This window comes from Pteropus vampyrus, unplaced genomic scaffold (genome assembly GCF_000151845.1).
Source record: "Pteropus vampyrus isolate Shadow unplaced genomic scaffold, Pvam_2.0 Scaffold229, whole genome shotgun sequence".
Lineage (NCBI taxonomy): Eukaryota > Metazoa > Chordata > Mammalia > Chiroptera > Pteropodidae > Pteropus > Pteropus vampyrus.
In genome coordinates, this window is record NW_011889010.1 from 175,465 (window position 1) to 196,809 (window position 21,345).

The 21,345-nt window shown below is 44.0% G+C and overlaps 1 protein-coding gene across 1 annotated transcript in view; it reads left to right on the forward strand.

The window, feature by feature from the left end:
* The window catches only part of HMBOX1 (homeobox containing 1), a 153,414-nt gene extending 144,197 nt beyond the window's left edge, over nt 1–9,217 (forward strand). Inside the window, exons 6-10 of the mRNA XM_023519668.1 lie at nt 2,935–3,017; nt 4,581–4,676; nt 5,506–5,600; nt 5,836–5,907; nt 7,553–9,217. Of these exons, the coding sequence (XP_023375436.1) occupies nt 2,935–3,017; nt 4,581–4,676; nt 5,506–5,600; nt 5,836–5,907; nt 7,553–7,690 (484 nt within the window). The 3' untranslated portion in view covers nt 7,691–9,217. The remainder of the gene's footprint in view (nt 1–2,934; nt 3,018–4,580; nt 4,677–5,505; nt 5,601–5,835; nt 5,908–7,552) is intronic.
* Nucleotides 9,218–21,345: the final 12,128 nt, after the last annotated feature.

Sequence of the window (21,345 nt, forward strand, 5' to 3'; positions counted from 1 at the left end):
TGCTAAGTGAAATAAGTCAGACAGACAGATGCTATATGTCTTCACTTCTATGTGGAATCTACAAAACAAAAGAACAAACTCATACAGAAAACAAATCAAATGTTGCCAGATTGGGAGGGGGGACAGGGATGGGTGAAAAAGGTGACGCAATTAAGAAGTATAAATTGCCAGTTATAAAAATAGTCACGGGGATGTAAAGTACAGCATAGGTACCATGGTTACCAGACTTATGGGGTGATCACTTCACAACTTATATAGACATATAATCGCTATGTGGTACACCTGAAACTAATACAATATATTGTATCAACTGTAATTTAAAAAACATTTTTAAAGAAAGGACTAAAAGTTTTCTTATCAGAAGGAATCCAGTTAAGATTAAAAAGCATAGATTTTTAAAGAAACCAATTGGCTCTATTTAATGACTTTGCCCAGAACACTTGGTACTCTGAGGGAAGAATGGAAAAAAAACTGGAAGGCGCTTTCTGCAGGGTAGGAGATTGGCAGGATGGGTATGTGGGAGGGATGGAAAAGCTAAGCAGTCTAAGTTTCTCCGCAGGGATATTGTTGATTTGGTTCACCCTGGAGAGCAAGCTAAGAAATGAGAGGTGAGGCCAGGAAAAGAGTAATAGATAAGCAGCCTTTTAAAGTGTGTTTGTGTGTGTGTGGGCGGGGGAGGAGGAGAGCAAGGGTTAAAGGGATTCGAGATTATAAAGAAAGTGAAGAATAAATTATTTTGAAAAGGGGGAGTAAGTAGAAAGTTGATTGGGGAACTTCAAAATTTGAGATTTTGGAGGTAGAATTCTGAGGGGTGAGTCCAGAAAATATATTATCTTTCTAAAACACAGAGGAGACCATCTCTCTTTGTGGCTTGTAAACCTCTATTTCAGGGTGAAGTCATTACTACTTAAAGAACAGACAAGGCTTATCACAACCTAACCCCATCCTACTTTTCCAGGCAAATGTCTTTATTTCTTCTTGTGAACTCTATATTCTAACCCCATTGAATTCCTCTCTGCCCCGAATTTTGAAGGCTTTTATCTACTTTGCACATGCTGCTCCCCCCGTACATGAAATGCTCTTCCTCCTCTTCTCTGCCTTGTAAAAACTCCTGTCCATCTTTGAGACCTAATTTAAATGGCACTTCCTCTGCCAAGGTTTTCCAGGCTCCTGCGAACCACACAGAGCACATCTTCACTTCACCTCTACTCCCACAGTACTGTTTAGAAAGCCTATGGAATTTTACCACAAGTATATGGACTTGTCTCTCCAGTAGATTGTAATTAAACCTTGAAGTCAGAACGGAATTCTCTTCTTTACCACAGGGCAAAGGTTTTTAATATCTGCTTTTGTTGTCTTTGTTGTTGAATTTTAAATGAATGAGCTAATGCAGTGCTTCTCAAATGTTAATATGCATTCGAATCACCTGGAGATCTTGTTAAAATTCGGAATCTGATTTAGTCAGATTCTGCCTTTCTAATAAGCTCCCAGGTGATGCCAGTGCTTCTGGCTCATGGAACTAAGCCAGAGTGTCTTTGCCCAAGTAAATAGTGGAAGTGACGTAAAGATAAAGGTCAGGAATATGGCAGTGGAACAGTTATGGGGACAGAGACTTGAAAAAAAAAAAAATCCTCAGTATCAACACTAGAGTCCTAAAAATGATAGCAGAAAATCATGAGGGGAGAGATGCTTAAATCATGGAATAAAGCAGGAGATCATTGTGGAGGACAGTAGTTGACAAGAGTAGGATGCCATAGTTGTATGACTTATGTTTTATGAAGAAAGAGGCTGTTCGGGGCTGGCAGGGTGAGGGAATGGGGAAAGCTGCCTACTAGGGGAGGGGAAGCCCTGAAGAAATGGGAGGAACTAGAATTGGACAGGGAATCATTTTCTAATCTTAGGTTTACAGATTCAAAACACAAAAATTATTTTTCTTTAAACTCATAGATGACAGGAAAAGTAGCATAATAGGCATTCAGTTCTCACATGTAGTCTCACGGGTCTAATAAGGCTAAGATGGGTTCGGTGATCCTAATTTCTTTCAAGTACTACTGTATAGAAATAACATGCGCTTTTTTGTAATATAGGGAAAAAGGCAAAAATGTTTAAATCTCCTCCCACTAATCCTCTTTCCCCACAATGAAATAATATTTACAGCCTAATGTGTACTCTTCTAGCTTTTATCCATATGTATGCATAGGACAAATATGTATGCATAGGCGGAATTTTTCAAATTCCATAATGGTATTTTTGCATGCACATTATTCTGCAGATTGTTTTTCTCACTTAGGAATATGTCATAAACATCCCCTCGGGTCAGTGGATAGAAGTCTAACTTATTTTTTTCCTATCACTTTTAAATAGCTGTGTATAAATATAGATATCCCATAATTTGTTCTGCCATTCTTCCATTGATGGAAAGTTGGGTAATTTCCAGTTTTGCTACGAAAAAAATATGACACACACAAAAAGTCCTATTGTTACCCATGCCTCAGTAACAGAACACAGACTTCAGCCAGCCATACATATCACAAGTAACTTTGATATCAAGGACATTTTTAACGAAGCATAGCAGTAGCCAGGCCTCTGCTATCCAGTATAGTAGCCCCTCGTCACATTTACCTTTTTTTTTTTTATCCCGCTGCCCCCACTACATTTACCTATTTAAATTTAAACTCGCTAAAATTAAATCAAATTAAAAATTCACTTCCTTAGTCACAGCCTTATTTCAAGTGCTCAACCACATGTGAGTAGCAGCTACCATATTGGACAATACAAAACAGACCATTTCCATCCTCACAGAAAATTCCATTGGCCAGCCTGGACTAGACACTCTGTTACATTCCTAAAGAAGACCATATTTTCCAGTGGGCTAATGTAATGAGAGCACACTTCAAAAAGTACAAACTCTGTTTTAATTGGTTGCCTCTGCAGTTACTTCAATGAGAATCAATACCCAGATGAAGCAAAGAGAGAAGAAATTGCAAATGCTTGCAATGCAGTTATACAGAAGCCAGGTAAGGCGGCAGCTAGCACCATTTTGCTCCGTGGTGGAGCTCAGCTTCAGGTCATCATTTAGGACCCTAAATCTCTTCTTACCCATCCCAACTGAGTGCTCTCAACTCTCTCTGTGCCATCCTTCTGTGGATAGTCACTGTTCTGTCCTGTTCAAACTATACTTCTTAGGGATGTGATTATGGTACTCTTCCAAATCAAATATTCACATGGGAATGTCTCTGCTTAAGATATGAGACATTGAGATGTTTTTTTAAAGACTATGTAGGTTTCTCTTTCCAGAAATATAGCATAAATACAATTTCAAAATAATTTTAAAGTTTAGAATATTTAAGCAGGGTTAAAAAATCTATCTTAATCTTTTTATTAACATTTTCTATAAATTGTATGATTCCGTTTTCCTGTTTGAACAAAGAATTCTTTTTGGAGTTGGCATCTGTCTCCTTCCCATATTGGGATGACTTCTGCTTAGCTAGGAAGAATTGAGAGTAATTCCATTCTGAAGTCCTATTGTTCCTATGCAGGTCAGTGGAGCCAATTAAACACTCATGTCTTTTCTTCTGTGTACCAAAATATTCCACATTTTATGGGTTTGCTACCAGAAACCATTCTTAGTTAAGATGATCCGATGGATCTCCATTTGGCTGGTTAATTTGATTGGAATAAAGGCTATAAACAAAAGTGTCAACGCTTTATAATAATTTAGTAATTTATTCTCCCTTAGCTAGAAGCCAGACTGCTAACAATCTAGACTCCGCCAATTCAGCTCCAACAACATCTAAACCCTCATTTCACACAAGCCAAAGTCCCAGTCCGAAAGCTAAAGGAACACAAACTCTTCCCGGAAAACACTTTACCCGGAAGTCATCAAGGCCCTAACTTGTTTTCTAGTTTCTCCACCCACTGTGGATTAAAAGCTGAAACAGAAAAGGACGGGGAGGAGGGAAAGGTACAGGTGGGTCCTTGTTGGCAATTCATGGTGCTGTTTGTAAGAAGTCATATTTGACAGCATAGAAGATAATAAATCTAAAATGCAACCTGAATTGTGCCGTGTTCCTGCTTAGTTACAATAATGGATGGTCATAATGACCTTTAGTCCCCAAGAAGGCCTGAATAATATCCTGTCTTAAGACAGCAGGAGACTAGTTAATATAAGGTTTTAAAGATGTAAGTAAACTTCAGCTCTCTGGAAACTTGATAAAGAATAACATATTCATCTAGAATGATGATAATGAAATGAAGCCTGCATGTACTATCATGTGAACTTCAAACCCTAGCCAACTGACTTTGTGGAATTCTTTAACATTGTATTTAATATTAGAATTCTTTAATGTGTGGCTTTCTGAATTGAAGCATTTTGTTACTAGTTGCTCTTTGTATATTTGTTTCTTTATTCAGTGATAATTTGAGTGTGAACATAGTGCTAGGTAATGCAAAAAAAATCTACCAGTATCTGTTATTCTAGCAATCAATGAAATCAAAAGAACTTTTCAAAAATAAAAGTATTATCCCTTAAAACTAGTCTCAGACATAGATTATCTGAATTTTATCACATGCATTCACAGGCAAAAAACTGTCAGATCTGGAACGAGTCACCTCCCTGAAAGTGTATAATTGGTTTGCGAACAGACGGAAGGAGATCAAGAGGAGAGCGAACATCGGTAATGTATGAGAGGGGCGGCTCTCGCCTTTCAAGCGGTTGTGTGTGTGAGGGGCTGAGCTGCGGGTCTGAAGTGCCCTAAATTTTAAGCCTAATAACTATTGCCCTTATGTTTTTCTTCATTGTACTTTTAATAACCCAAAGTTAGTATTATGTATACTATTTGTATTATAATAATGACATAATTATTTCTAAAACTTGTTCTTAATGTTCTAGAATCTAGAATTAGACATGGCCTTTGAGCAATTACTCCTGTCATGCATATTACCTGTAAGGTCTCTCTCTCGAGGGAATGATACTCTAAGCTTCTTTGTTGTTACTGGGCTGTGACTTCAGTATTAAGAAACATCTGATTGTTAAAATTGGAATGAAAGAATATTAATAGACGGAATATAGCAAAAGGCAGAGATTTAAAAAAGCATTTAAGAAATGTGAATTGATGAGATTGGGATGGGAGATTGGTTTTGAGCTTCTAAAATGATCTCATTTATAAACTTACTCCCTCTTCATCATTACAAATCTCAAACGCTTTATAGAACCCCAAGACAAGAGAGCTGTTTCATTAGTTGGTAAGTATTTCTAAAGCGCCTGACAGCCACTCAGACATAGTGTACATAGCGACAGGGACCCCAGAATGGCAGACGTGCTCCTCCCCTGCCCTGTGTGCAGCTAGATTCCATCCGTCTGCAATTGAAACGAAACAAAATGTAGAGGATTCTGGGGACTTGTTCGATGACATTCTGATTGCCTCAACATGAAAATTAATTCGGTGTTTAGGCCCTTACGATGATGTAACAGATAATTTAGGGATCTATTCGCTTTTTTCGAAGAAGCAGCAATCCTGGAGAGTCATGGGATAGATGTACAGAGCCCAGGAGGCCATTCCAACAGTGACGACGTCGATGGAAATGACTACTCAGAGCAGGTGGGCAGCTGAGCATTCGTTCTGGTTAGAGTGAGTGGGGTAGTATGACAACTCAATTCTGTGGGTGCGTTTGGTACGGGGTGGGGGAGAGGAGACAATCTGATGTCCCTCCACTGGGCTCATGTGTCTAGTTAGATTTTCATGTAACTAGAAAGGAATGTGGTAAGATTCAGTTGTCCTGTTGAATTTGTGAGAGATCGTTATTCACCCACATGGATTTATTGTCATACAACAGGATACTTGGCAAGTACGCAATGGGGAGGAGGAGGAGGGAAGAAGTTCAGAGGGAGGCAGAGAAGCAGAGAAGGTAGAAGAAGAGAGGAGGATCTGATCCAAACAAGCAAGTTACACCATTCACCACACACACACAATGTTTGAGAAATACTAGGGGCTACTGGGTAGCTGTGATCCATGGCTCGACATGTACCAATGCAGCACACAGTGGAAGGTCCCTCCCACTACGGCCCCATTGCAGTGGGAGCCCTCGTGCCGAGATGAGTGGTTCTTCCAGAATCTCTGGCACATTGACACACATCCTCTCATAAATGCATGTCTTCTCACCTCACCCTGACTTATTCTTCATTGCTTGGGGGGAAAAAATATATTTAATTGTAGCCACTGGATGGAATAATTTAGTAACCAAGAGTGTGGGAATTTCTCCCCCCACATATCTGTTGACAGACTTCACTCAAATTTTTATAGGGTTAAAAATTCACTTCCATTTGGAATATGGTGTCTTCTCCGAGACTCTGGGAAGGAAGCTTTCCTGTGATGTATACCCCTTTTCTTAGTTCCTCAGCCAGCTCTTAAATATAGTTCTATGTTTTCCCTTCTACCTATCATTGTACAGCCTCTGTTTACCAGCTTGAGCACAGATACTGCCAGAGAGCATGCAATTCCATGCCAGTCCTTTTTAAACTCTTAAGACCAGTCCGTGAAATTGAGAACGAAGCAATGGTAACCGTACTTCCCAAGGGTTACCTTTTTCTGTTTCGGGCTCCAAATCATAGCTCCACATTTTACTCAAAAGAACGTTCTGTAAGCCTTTCTAACTGGAAACATTCCTGTTATTTTTCAACCTACCAATGTAGGTGGGTCATTTCCATCTTTTTTTCCAGATGCCCTAAGGGCAGCACTTCCCATGATCTCACGCTTTTTTTCCGAAAGGACTTACCCTTTCCAAAGCTTTTTGATGCAGAGTCCCCTGAAGATGTGACAGGTGAGAAACTTACCCCTTATTTGTAACACTGTCTCCAGTGCCTTGACAAATACCCTGCAGTGCCAGTTTCCTTCACAGCTTTATTGTTTAACACCTCGAGCTGCGTGTGGAGGGAGAGCCTCACATTCCCTCTAAATAAGACACCTGCCTTACAGCAGGAGGGTGCCACACACTTTCCCCCACGGCCGTTTCCGGCAGTTACACTTCTGTCTTGTTGTAATTGAGTTTTGTATATTTTTTTTTACAAAAATGTATTTTTATCCGTAAGATGTTGGTGTCTGTCTAGTTTTTTGTCTAGTTTTCTCAGTTCAGTAGAGAGATACCATGAATTCTAATAATCTATTTGTAAGAGTACCAATCTGGAATGTAATAGCTCACTAGTATGGCCTTCAGTGAATAGCACTATATTTTTTGCAAAACTGGTATAAGCCATGTTTGATTATCATCACCCCACAATCTTTCTGAAAGAAGGAATAAAATTCTCAGCAGGAAATAACATTTTCATGCTTACTCGTTGAATCATAAAAATGTCAACTTGAAGTCTCTGGACCTATATCCATTCAGTGTCTACTTAAATACATTTCACCTCCACTCTGCCTTGAGCCCCCCCCCGCCCCACCCCAGTTTCCTCTCACAGATGTTCGGCCTCCCCTTGTCCCAGCATGCCTTTCTGTGAGCTAGAGAATTTTACCAGTCCACTAATAACATTTGTTTCCTATTTCTGCACGTCTAGGATGACAGCACTAGCCATAGTGACCATCAAGACCCCATCTCATTAGCTGTGGAAATGGCAGCAGTCAACCACACTATCTTGGCATTGGCCCGACAAGGAGCCAACGAAATCAAGACAGAGGCCCTGGATGACGACTGATCAGGGAGGGGTGAACACGAGAAGTTAACTTAGTTTAGACGTAGCACCTTAGCAGACTTTCTTCGGTCCTTAACATGTGTTCTTACAGTATAACTTGCAGTTTCTTGTATGTCAGTTAGCCGTTAGGGTCTTCTTGTTCTGTGAAGATGGCATGGTGCCCTCAGCCTTTGCATATACTCTCTCAGTATTAATTCCCAATAAATAATAACCAACCAACCAACCAAACTTCCCTCTCCCAGCCCCTGAGGCTAGAAAATCTTGCTGCTCTGTCTTAGCATTCCAAGAAAGTGCTTCCAGGTATTTAGATAGCCCTCAGTTCTCAAATATTAGGCTACATGTAAAACCTTGGGTACTTTTAGATTCCTGAAACACTAGTCTGTACCCCTTTTCCTTCCTCAAGACTGATAGGATGCAAGCTGAGGCAGTGTGGCCCAGGATTGGCAGACACCATTTGGGGAGTATCCGCAGAGTAAAAGGAACACTAGAATCCTCACCTGAGCGTGGGAATAATTGACTTCCACCTGCAATAAGCCGTGCCTCATAACAGTCACACTGTGGCTAGTTCTACTCCCTCGGGTGCTGTGCTGAGAATGGCAGTGGGAGACTCAGCCTCAGATTCTGGTCGATGGTAACATGCCTGACTGGCACAGACATCCTTTCCTCTCACAAGCTGAGTGACTTAGTAGATAAAATACTGCCTTCTGCCTTTGGGACCATGATTAAAACAAACAAAAAAAGACAAAAAAAAAAAAAGTCGTTAACAAAAAACAGCTTGAGAGGCGTTGGGAAAAAACATGAGCTGAATGTCTAGTGGACGCTAAGTCCAGTTCTCAGAACCACTGTACGTTGTATGTGGTGCAGGTACGTGCCTGTCTGGAAAAGCGCTGGAGGCCATCATGGAAGCCGCTTTGCTTCCTGTCTGTGTCCCGTTCCCTGCTACCAAAAAAGGCAAGGATGGAACTAAGGTCAGAAATGAGTGAACGAACTTCCAGTCTTTGTATCCATTAACTGAAGCCCCCTCAATAGAAGAGGTTGATAGATGACTTTATAGTGGGATTATGCTGACTGACTATCACAAATGCAAATACTTTCCTAAAAAGGAGCAGGAAAAATGGGACATTTGCCACTTACGTGGTGGGTCTGCGAGATACGACGGGGTGTGACTGCTTTGGTGTTCTCTTTACTCTGTCCTTGTAGAGGTATGAAAAGTTGTATTGCTACAGGCAATTTATTTAATAATTGGAAGCCATATTGATAATGGATGTGGTAATATTTGTAAAGTTTAATCTACTTTAAGCGGCAGTAACTAATGGAATTTTTTTCCTTGATCACATATGTAGCACTTTTGTTACTTTTTAAAGATATTTATATTTGATAAATCTTTTTTTTCATTTTGAGAACTCAAAATACCAAACAGTGAACTTGCGTTATAAAGTCACCCTGTGATCACCTTGTCATCTGGTAGCAAAATGATGAACTATTCATGCATCAAAGAAAATTACATCTGCTGGCCTTGTATGAAAATGATCTCTTGGCATCCCGATTAAATGACACCCTGCCACTGGTAAGAGGAAACAGCCTTCAATGTATCAGCTTAGGGGGTGTCTGAAAGAGGCACGGCTGCTGTCTGTCTTCTGCCTCATTCCATGTCTCCTCTCTGTGTATAGCAAAGCCTCGTTTAAAGGGGTGTATGGGGCTGGCTGTTAAGCGGGGCGTCTGTCTTTTCATCCATTACCTGAAAGCGATCTCTGAGATAGAAGGAAGGTGCCATATCCATACCCCCTGACCCCTCCTTCCCCACCAAATGTATTCAACTTAAAACTATTGAGAGAGAGACTTTCTTTCTTCATTTTTCCCTTTCTTGTTAGTGACATATTGCATATCTGCCAGTTTTTAGCTGGTCTAGCTCCACTGAAGGCACATGCTGATGAGACTGTCTCTGTATCTGTTAATCCTGCTTATGTTGATGTGAGGAAGCCTTTGAAAAAGCATGAAAATGCCACCTTGTGTGGGCCTGTGACTTTAAAGAACTATCGGCAGGGCCTGGCCTGCTCTTGTCCATGGATTTCAGGGGGAAAATGTATATAATTTTTCAGCTTCCAAGAGTTGAAGTAGGACGGAGTAGTCTTTTCTGTTTTACTGTATTACTTGAACCAACAAATTCAAGAGTAGCATTTGTTATTCTCAGGAATGATTCCCCCCACACACCCACTCATTTTCTTTCTTGATGTATTTGAATTTTTATTTCATTTAGGAGATTGTGTTATCTTTCTTTTATAATACTTAGGAAAAATATAACATATTGTATCTTTCCATTTCGGTGAAATTTTGTTGGCTTATTCTCAGCTGAATCAGGAGAAGGAGAGAGAAAAATACACTGTCTGACAAGCCACATCCATGATTTATTGTAAGGAGATTATTATAATTGATAGCTTCTTTATGATGGGGTTGCTAGTATCATTTGTTCTTGCTGGTCTTTTTAAAGAAACAGACTCAAACTGTTAAGACAGCTGCGGTTTCTAAAGAGCTACAGTGATTGCCAGAGAAAAGCTAAAAGGTTTCATTGTTTTAAGACCTTTAAGGAAGAGAAAGAAAAAAAATAACAGAATAAAGAAGAGTGAGTATCCATGAAGGCAGTAAGACCCTATCTGGCAATCTGGAAAGAGTGGAGGAATGTGTCCATCAGTGCAGGATGGCATCGCACTGAGCTTGGTGAGGACAGGAAGAGGGGCTCTTTCACCCAGAATTTTTCTTTAATTAAAGAATACTGCAGGCCTGCTCTTAAGACTCACTGCCTTACATGTAACGTTTCTTTTTTCACCAAGAGTACAAATTTAATTCTTTACCACCAGATTTAAATTTACCATTAGTTTTCTTGTTTCTTACCAGGTTTAATTCCACTATTTTGTCCAGGCTACCTTAGTTATACCGGCATGTGGAGTTGTCACTAATTTGTAATATCTTTGGATGGTAAATTTTTTTCTTAAGCTTTTTAAGTTTGACAGGTGGTATTGAAATAGAAGCCCTAAACTGCTCTCTTACTGAAGTGAAAATAACTGGGCTTTTAAAAACTCCCATGCTGTGATTTTCGTTTGTTCTGTCCTCTTCTCTCTCAATCCACCATGTACGTTTCTTCAGGCTCCAGAGGACTATTTCAGGGGCTGCTCCTTCCTGGGTGAGGAAGACTAAAAGTGGGGGTTGGGGGAACCTTTCCAGCAGTTCATATAACTTGTCTGGGTTTGTTTTTTTTTTTTTTTAAGGACTTCATTGAATTACTATGGTCACATGTGTAAACTTCCCAACCTTCTTAAAACAGTCTTACAAAGGGACCTTTTAAACATGGATCATCCTCAGAGATTTCTGCCTGTTGATAACCCTAACATTGGATGGAGGCAGGGAGAGCAGTATGATACACTTTTATCCTGAGACCTTCTAGTGCCAGTTGGTACCAAATAGACATTGTTTTATTTCAGCGAAGCTTGTTTTGTTGGAGTACCCTTAAGGCAGTTTTCTTCACAATCTCCATCCTTTAAGTGGTAGATAAATGTGGTTCCCTTCTGTCTACCTGTGGAACCCATACAGTTCCACACACTGTCCCACACATTGTCATTGGTGGGACAGCCCTCCCCCCACATTCCCATATGCCTTCACAGGAAGACCCCTTTAGGGTACCTTTTACTTTAGCTCAGTAGAAGTGACCACCTGAAAAGATGTGAATGAGGAAGAAGCAGCTCATAAGTCACTGAAGTATACAAAATCCAGTACTCCATGTCCTAGATTTATGATGGCAGGCAGTCCAGTGATCGACAGTAGCGCTGGATAACTGGGGCCAGATATCCAGGTATGTTTTTACCTCAGAGTGGACTACTTATGAAGAGCTTGCATATGCAGGTGTTTCGTTTCTCTGCTTGGCCTTTGTCTTTGTAAACCTGGCGTTTGGATTCCATCAGGCACCAGGAATGTCCCGTCGCATCCTCTCCATCCGTTTTCCTCTGGGCTCCAACACTAAGGCTTCATCTTAAGCCGACTTCTTGGCTGGAGTTTTTTATTTTCCGCAGCAGCCAAAGTAGGTGGGTGTGGTCCATCTCTTCACACAAACACTCCTTCCTGTCTTGCAGCCCATCTTTTTGACCAGCTACATATTCCACTGACCAGCTGCATTATCTCTGCCCATAACAGTGGAAATAATCCCTTTTTCGTAAATGATCCCCACACTGTCCTAAAAATGTGAACTTCAAGTCCAGTCCTTATTCTCTTTGGTCTTAAGAGAGATTTGGTTAGAAGCAGTCTTCCCCTTTAACTCATGGCTCTGCCTTTGTCTTTTTTTCTTCTGAGAACCACCAGAATATTTTTTCCCCCGTGAGTCTCAACAGATTCTTAGGCAATAATTTTTCTTGTTGTTGATGATCTTGTGCTAAGTAAGTAGCACTCTGCCTCGAGTAGTCCTGACCCTCTGCATTGTGAGTTGGTTTTATTTGTTGATCTGTCTGTGATTTAAATCCTAGGTTGGAGTAGTGATAGAGTTTGTCATTTTGTTGTCGTGATTATTAGTAATGTTTTACTACTGTATTCATTGGGGCTGCATTTGAGACCAGCCAAATCCATTTATAGCTTTACTGAGCCGGATTTGTTTGTCAGGACTTCCCAAGTGAAAGCTGGGCACAGTGGCCAGCTACTGCTGGTGGTATCCTTGTGGGGCGTAGGGGTGGGGCGGGGGACACCGTGGGAGTGGGGCAAGGGTGGGAATTACGCATATAAAACATTCCTTTTTGTGTGCTCTCTAAATAGCAAGGATGTTTACTCAGGATTTGGGGATCAGTTGTCAGCCATATTGAATTTGGCAAACTGAGCTGCATGCCCTGACAGCCCTCTGTTTCTTCATTTCCATGTGTCTAACTTACATTACCTGGTAACACCTAAGTTATCCACTTGACAGGTATTGCACCATAATGAGAGCTGAAGGCTTACCCCGGGAGGCAACTATGAACGAACGGCCAGGTTACCCCGTGAGGGTGTCCCTGACGGTAGGGTGCTGTCGACGCAGGGCCCTTCCTTTTTCTGTGCTGCAGTCTCCTTCATTATATGCTCTTTTTTCAAAAGATTAACTATCACTTAAGAGGAAAGCTTTCCTTACCGACCTCTCTCAGGAGAACTACTGTACTAAAGTGGTGGGCAGGGCTTTTAGTGCATCGAGCCTATGAGTCCCTTTGCCGATTACAGAAACTCCCCCCACAAACAGATTGGGTTTGGAAAGGCTGTTCTTAATTCTCATTCTTGATAAGTGGACGCACTAAGCTACTGCTCTCACCATCTTTGAGGGCCCAGGGTGGCCTCGTCGATCTGAGGCGCAACCTCGCTCATGTCTATGGACATTCAAAAGCTGGAAGTTTATAAATTGAGAAGTTTCCATGTCAGCATCATTATTCTTTCTTGGTGGAGATGAGAAATAGCAGCAAAAAGAAAGCTAACAAGCTGAAAAATCCAGTTTCCTATAACATTGCTTTTCTCTTGTAATCAAGAGGGGAAGAAACATAGGAAAGAGGGAAACTTCGGCTGCACCCAAGGATCTCACATCCCCTTCTCATCACCACCCAAGGAGCTCAAGATGTCAGAGACGCCTTGGGGTTCCAAGTGTGCATACCCCTGCACTCTCCTTTATCACTGTGCATGTGACACGTGGGGCCGGGCCGTGAGCAGAACTAAACCTAGTTGACTCCATGCAGGTGAAAGCCAGCTGGCGGTTTTACTGCGCTGACGGTTCGCCACACGCATCACACGCCATCATCTCATGCGCCAGCTCCCTAACAACAAAGGGAAGGAAGGGCGAGTCTGCATGTCCCTTTTACTTGGCAAGTTTTCAGATCAGTTTGTCCCAGTATTGCGCCCTCCAGTGGGCGTCTGAGCCCCACAGTGCAGCCGGTGCGGGTTCAGGAGCCGTGTGTGCTGTCACCATATCTCCCACACGCTGACCAGAGTAGGGCGTGTGCACACAGCCTGGCTCTCGCTTCATACATCTTGGGATGCCGGCTCCCTTGACTGCATTTTCATTTTCTCTTTTAAATAAAAGTGGCTCCATATAGCCATAATTAACTCTCAAATTCACACTGGTGTGCTGTGATCAAATGAAGGTTTGCCTGAATCCTTTCAAATTGTAACCATGGTAATTGAGGGGGGTGGCATAGAATGAATATATAAAAATATAATGACAATTGTTCTGAATGACTGAGTGTCCTCCTGACATGTAATTAGCTGTTTTAGCAAGATGTAGATTGGCATGGTCATAATTGAAAGGACTTCTGTCCCTTACGTGATTGGAGATGGCAGATCTCCCATTCTCTGTTCCCTTTTAGCACTAACGCGCCCAAGAACATTTGGAACAGCAGCTCAGTAAACTGAAATAATGACATGGTGTTTGTGTCCTCTCTGAAGTGAAAGAAGGATTTGGAGTTATTTCAGCTTCAGAATGGAAGACTGATTATTGCTCCCCATTTGACTTCTAAATTATTTGAAACCTCTCTCTCACATCCAGTTTCAACCTGCTCCACCTTTGGCAGAAAGTTCAGTCAGAATCCCGCACTGAGTCAGCCACTGACAAGGCCTCCAGGTGGTTGTGCCACTTGCTAACCAGCTAGCGTATTATGTCGGCCTAACTTCAGGACATTTACTGCTTAACAAACCCCCTAGAATTTTTAATTTTTCCTTAGTTACTTGATACTTATTTCCATTGCCATCACCATTAGAAAGTGTTTCTCCAACAGTTTACACATGAGTTAAATAGGGTTTTCCTCATTGGATCACATGACACGAACACATACATAAATGAACACGCGGGCTTGAAACAGCTGTGTGGCATGAATGGAATACTGATATCTGCAATGTCCAGAAGTTACTGGAGCAAAAGGACACGCGTGAGTTGCACCCGGGTTTTCACACATCGCTCTCACACGGCAGTTCCCAGCTCCCTCACGTCAGCAGCCTGTTCTCCTGAGTGTCCCCACTGGTCTGCTGTGTCAGCCGGACTGTCTGCCTAGCCCTTCCCAATCCATGTTCTTTCCCTCCCACTTCCTTCCTGTCTTTTCTGTCCACCCCGCCCCATCGGGCACCATGTGATCTTGACACCGTACACAGTCCCCTGCCCAACAAGGCCCATCGTTGTCACCCTGCGGCCTCACGCCAGGTAGGAGCTGCCATGTCACTCTCTAGCCTTTCTCCCTCACCTGAATTCTCTATTCAGTTATGTGATGGAGAGTAAGCCTTCACACACACCAGCACACAGCACCGTGCCCACCGGCCCTTCACAGGCTGCTTCACGCCCCGGCTGTGCCTCTGAGCCCTTTCTGCGGCCTGGACACTCCAGGATTGGCTAGTCGCCACTAAACATACAGCTCCTGTTTTTGTTCATATTCTGCTGCTCATCCTCAAAAATCTTTTCCCCTCTCCGCATACCAGAAAAAATCCTAACCCAAATGCTAGTTAAGCTTCGGTTCCATGAAAATGCCGAGGTAGGCCACTTTTTTGTAACTGTTCTGTCCTGTATCCATACACACACACACACACACACACACACAGAATTTGGAATGGGGTGCCCTTGGGGTTCTTTTATTTTTGTTCCCCTCAAAATACCTGCAGTCCAATGTATAGTTGGATTGGATCAGAAAAAATGCCATGAACAGTATTTACTCAGTCCTTCTCTTTCTATAACATCTGAAAGCGACTGTCAGCACCCACCCCACGTGCCAGCTTTCAAGACACAAGTATTGTCGCTGAGACTTCTCCATGGGACCCGATCAGTTTTCTGACAGTTGGAGTGAGTGTGGATTTATGACCCTAAAGTGTAGCGTATCCATCCCTTTTCTTATTTTCCCAGCTAACAGATAACTATCTCCATTAAAATTGAAAATCTGTCTTAAGATTAGTGATTCTGAGAACTGACTAGATGAGTATAATTCTGTGATTTGTGAGACATGCATTAAAACGGCCAGCAGAACATTCTGATCATCTGCCCACATTCAAAGAAAATAGAATTATCAGTGCAGTTAAAACCTTCTAACACAATCTACTATTTTAGGGATCAAAGTATTAGATGTGCTACTTAAGGGATGGTGCTACTTAAAAAGAACTAGAGTTAGCAAGACATTTACCTTCCCAGATGTTTCAAAAGAGGCCACTCTGGAGATTCAAAAAACCCTACACCCTATATTCCTTTACCATCAGCAGCCCCCGCTAAAAAGAAAAACCAATTCACCAAAATCAGTGAAAAGATAGGTAGTGCGTACTTATGAAATATGTATTTTGGGGGAAGAAAAGACCAGAAGTTATTCTTATAAGAAACTAGAGTAAAGATGCCATCATTCTAAACGATAATACCACAAAAGACAAACATCCAGACCTCCGAGCGTTCGAGGCTCGTGACAGCAGCTGACCTTCACTGAGCACGTACGGCGTGTGGGGCGCTGTGCTGAGTGTTTACATTGCCTCACTAGTTCCCGAAGATTCTCAGACCCTACACTGAGCTGTACCACCTTAATGGAGTCAAGTCAAGTCTCCAGGTGTTTCTTCATCATCTTAGAATGTTAATTGGAGAACGGATCACACGGAGTATGCCTAACACTGTTCTAAAATCACTGCATTTAACCTGTTTCACCGTCTCATGGGACGGGACAGTGCCGGATGATCCCTGCCAGCACACTGTCGCACTGCCGTCATCCTCCCGTGCACTAAATTCCCTTTGACAGTGGACCACGCTGCCGTGATGGTCCAGACCCCGAGCATCCCTCCCCTGGGCTTTTCTCCCCAGTCAGTGATGGCGACAGGACCGCAGCCTTGGCAGCTGTGATGTGAAACCTCTTGTTTCAAGTCTCCCGTCTCCAAGAGGCGAACGTGAAGGTCTTGCCTTTTACTGGGAAGAAATGTGACGGCCGTCTTATTAGGCTGAGTTCTGAGGGGAACTGGAATTTACCAGCACCCCTTGGCTGTAGTTCCAGTTAGTTGAGGCAGAAAATATGAAAATCTCAGGCTTCCTGTTTTTTCTCTCCTCTGCTCTTCTAACGTTTTCTTGGCGCCAGTTAACTTTCAGGCATCCTGCTTGTGTTTAGAGCCATTTTGCTAACTCATTCTGCTGTCCCTTCCCTCAGAGTCACGAGAGGCAATGAGGCTGGGCCCATACTTGCAGAGATTGGGGGCCCTGGGATTCTGGTATTGATTAGTATCTGCCCTGCCCTGTGGGCTGTAGCTCCTCATGAGCTTCCAGCGGCCAGCAAGCAGCAGTTGTGGAGATAAGTCCAGATTTTGGCTCAGCATAAGAACTCTCTAATAACCACATCCAGCAAAGGGGCAAGTGGCCTCAGGGTTCACGTGGAGGCTAGTGACTGCCGTCAGGGACATGGGCTTTAAGCTGGCCCAAGGACTCAACTAAAATGTCATGTTTCTCTTCCCTCCTCTAGCTCTTATCCTCTCAAAAATAAGTAGTTCTCCAGGGGCCGGCTCTGTCACTGTCTCTTCTGACCTGCTGTCACGTCCTAGGCATCCTTGAAGCCCGAGAGTGGAAACCACCCCAGGAGCAAATCCCCATTTGGAGTGGCCCATGGGAGGGACTCCCTGGAAGACTGCTTGGGATTGGTGGTTCCCATAATAGGCAGCTTGTTTCATTAGCTGGCTAATGGGGTTTCTGATTATCCACTGACCCCACCAGAAAAACACACCCGAATGTGAAGGAAAGAAGGTATCTGTACCTGTTTAGGTATTGATCCAGATTTGGCATCTGTGGTGGCACTGAAATTTTGGAATGGAGACACTTAACTCCTTCCCTCGGAAGGAGCATGTGACTCTCACCAGCCAGCACACGTGGCAGAGGCAGAGATGGGTCATGAAGCTGCTCCCCTTTGAGCTCTTCCAACTTCCCATCATTTCCAGGTCGAGTTTCATTCTCAGTCTCATTTTCTGGCTTCCTTTGAGCACAGAAACCTCTCTCTTTTTTTTTTTTCTTGCGCTTTACTGGAACTAAGAGCCCAGCATAAACTTGTGAGGGTCATCTTTCCACTTCATCATTCATTGAAGCTATTAAACTGGAAACAAAATGACATTAGTGCTGTATTAATGTAAACAGCAGCCACTCTAGTGATATTACACTGAACTCTCGTTTCTATGCCAGATCCACAGCGGGAGGTGGGCAGTCACACAGAAAGTGGATGAACGAAGGTGTGAGCTCAGCTATGGGCTCCATTCAGGAACATTGTCGTTGGTTATGATTTGCCTTGGAAACCACATTTCAATACATTAGAGTCAGCGAACCCCTTGATGCATCTCTGGAAACAGACAACGGGAAACCTAAACCAAAGTTCCTGGGGGCTGGGGGGGAGGGGGAAGGGCTCTGTCCAAGCGTTGGCGGCTCTGGCGAGGCTTGTTGCTCACTGGCTTTGCTAGAACACTCTTCTCAGAAGGGACTTTTCTTTTTCTAGTAGTTTTTCCCGCCTTGATAATAGAAAACAAGTCCACGCAGCCTGCACCTCACACCCAGTCCTCCTGCCCCGAGCCTAGAGCGGGCCGTTCCAACTCCCCACATCTGCCTCTGCCTCGTCCGTTCGTTCATCCTGGTCTGCAGAACCCAGAAGGAGAAAGGCCTCTGCTGGGTCAGCCAGCCTGCAAGGTGGGACACTGGCCCTGCCAGAAAATGCCGAGAACATCCTAGTTGCCTCCTGGGAAGAGCCCGCAGCCTTCTCTGATTCCCCGTGGGCTCCCCTCCCTGCCACAGCCCTGGTCCCTTGGGTATGAAGTACCTTCCAAGAATAAATTTCTATTTATGTTTAAGTGCCTAAGCAAGTTACAGACCTCTGGAACCCACCAGAGAGTCGGCCTGTGCCCTGCCTCCTGCCCTTCCCCACCCTGCGCTTAGCCCTCGGGGGAGGGCATGGGCGGCTGCCCCTCCCCAGGGTCCCCGTCGGTCCCCATCGTTCTGCAGGCAGAACAACTGCCAGCGCAAGCGCTCGGGCAAGATCGCCGTTGCCCCATCAGGCCGGCTGTCTCACTCTTCCCTGTGCTTTTTTCGAGGTGTTTCTGTTGATGGTCTATGGTCTTGGTTCAGAGAGAATGTTTAGGAATCTGCTTAGCAAAATCTGTAGCTACTGAGTGAAGATGGGGGAGCAAGACACCCCTGGAGCAGCATCCTGTCTTTGTCAGCAGCTGCAAAGCGCGTCCAGATCCAGGAGGGCAAAGAGTCGAGTGATCACAGTTAAAAACATGATGATTCACTTGCCATCGTTAGTCACTGGAACCCTGGCCACCTCTCTGCGTCCTCTCTGCCCAGATTTGAGGTTCAGGATGTCTGCTCACAGCGGCTCAGCGGGAGGGTGAAGCAAGATCAGAAGTGCGTCTTTGAAAATGAGTGTGAGATTATGTGTTTGCTTCTTTTTAAGTCATTTAAGTCTGACCTAAATGCGGGGCCTTCATTCCGTGGTGGGTGTACGACGATCGTTTGTGACTGCGCTCTGTTCTCATCTCGGCACTAAGCAACGCTCACATGATTTGTTGGCGCATTGGGTTTCGCAAAATGGAACAATCCACAGCCAGGCACTTTATTTTCATTAATAATCCAACATTTTTGTTCGGACAATGTAATAACCCCAATGCTGGGCGTTCACATTTACGAGGTAGGGGCATGTTTGCCAGAGGGAATCTTCTGACTTGGATAGAGCAGGGGAAGTGGGTTGATGGCAGTGATCAGATGGGTAACTATTGCCGTGGTGACCATGAAAGCGAGGCTCTTCTGGAGCATGTGACACCAACCCGGACGCGGGCAGTCACTGTCACTCAGTTCTCTAGATGCTATTTTTATAGGTTCTACCAAGTGCTTATCAATTACCCAGGTTGTAATTGAAAGATGAATGTAAGGAGAGGGCAGTGAGCTAGGGGAACAACAGTGCAATGCGATTAGAGGCAGGAAGAGAAGCCCAGTTTCTTTTCACTTAACTGGCCTTGAACTTGGAGTGCTGAGGAGTAATTGTGTTGCGGGATGACAGGCAGCCCTGTCTACTGTCACGGGAGGGTGGGAACTACCTGGTGCAGCAAGTTAGAAAATGAGAAGCAAGCTTGCCTGCCGTAATTTGATCAGATACCACGGGACTGCCGGAAAGTCTTGCGCATCACCAAATACTCGAGTGATCTGTGGGGGGCTGTGTGGGGGCCCCGCAACTAGGCTGTGGCAGAGCGCCCCTCCTGCCTCAGCCATCGTGTGTCTCAGTCTTCATGTTTCCCTCTGGCATCTCCTGGTCTCTGTCCTCATCTTATATACCATGTGTCCCTGAGGGGTGTCGCACCTGTGTCCGAGTCTGCTGTAAGGTGTTCAGTCTACCTCAAGGGGTCATCATGGTCAGCTCTGTCCCGTAGCAATCCTTTGGACGTCGCCACACACACTGGAATGTATATCTGCCCCTGGCTCTGCCTCCCCGTCAGTAACCTCCCGGCCCCATCTTCCCTGTAATCACCACGAACTCCTAGTGCAAATTGGATGCTGCTTTAAATGTGAAAACAATTGTTCAAAAGCTATAAAACCTGAATGAAAGCTAAAGCTGAATTTATAAGCCTTGTTGCGTATGAGCCAAAAGTGCAAAAAGCTCTATATAATGAACTAACCTGCCACTCGTATAAATATAAATATATATAAATATATTAAAATCAGACTGTTCTACAAAATTGTGTATTTGTATTTTTGTGTACGTACAATTTTCTGCTAAGCAGAAGGAGGATGTAGTATAGGATGCTGTGAGAAGAGATTTGGTTTAATCCTATTTCTTTGTTACTTATTTTTGTTAACATCAGATGCCTGTCTTTGTCTTACATGTGTATGACACTGTTTGGAAAGCTGCAGTATCTCTCTTCCTAAGTTCAGAGTCGGTTGGAGAATGAAATCTGGGCTTTAGAGAGCTGTCCAGGCCACCAAACTTGGGTAAGTGGACAGAGCTCGGCCTTGTACCGCCCAGGGGCCGTTGGTGGTCCTGAGGGGGACTGAGGGGGACTGAGGGGGGCAGGGCCTCTGGGAAGCAAAATCTCCTAGAAATCAGCTTCCAAAAGAAAAGTGTCAGCTCTCTCTACCAGACTCTCCACTAGGCCCACCGGGAGGGGACACAGGATGTCTCTGAACTGAGGGACAGGACCTCTTATCTCTGGGCCAGAAGTTTGCCCAGAAAGCAGCAGGGGGTCTGCCCGGCTGTCGTGCCAGCCTCTTGGCCATCCCTGGACTCCATGCCCCTCTTTGAGTAGTCGCTGCCTTTTTCAGATCAGGTTACCAAATACGCCTCCCGAGCTCTGCTGAGCTGCTGGCGCTTCTCCACGCAGACCTCCAGCCCAGCTCCCTGGACCGTCTCAGAACCCACCTTCCTGGTGCTAACACACACGAGGGGGGTAGAGTGGCTGCCAGTAATGGTCAGGAGTCTACCACCTGAGAGGCCGGGCCGGAAGACGAGCCCGTGCCCAGGGCAGTTGCCCCTTCCACGACCCCACTGCCCACCCACCTCTCCGCCCGCCACAGTCCCTCCTGACGTGACCCTTCCCTAGGGAGAGCGATACTGCACCTTCCTCTGTGGGACTCATATTTATAACAATGTGTAATGACTGTAGCAAGAAGCCCTTGTTTCTAGATGTAAATGGTCAAAGAAACAAGT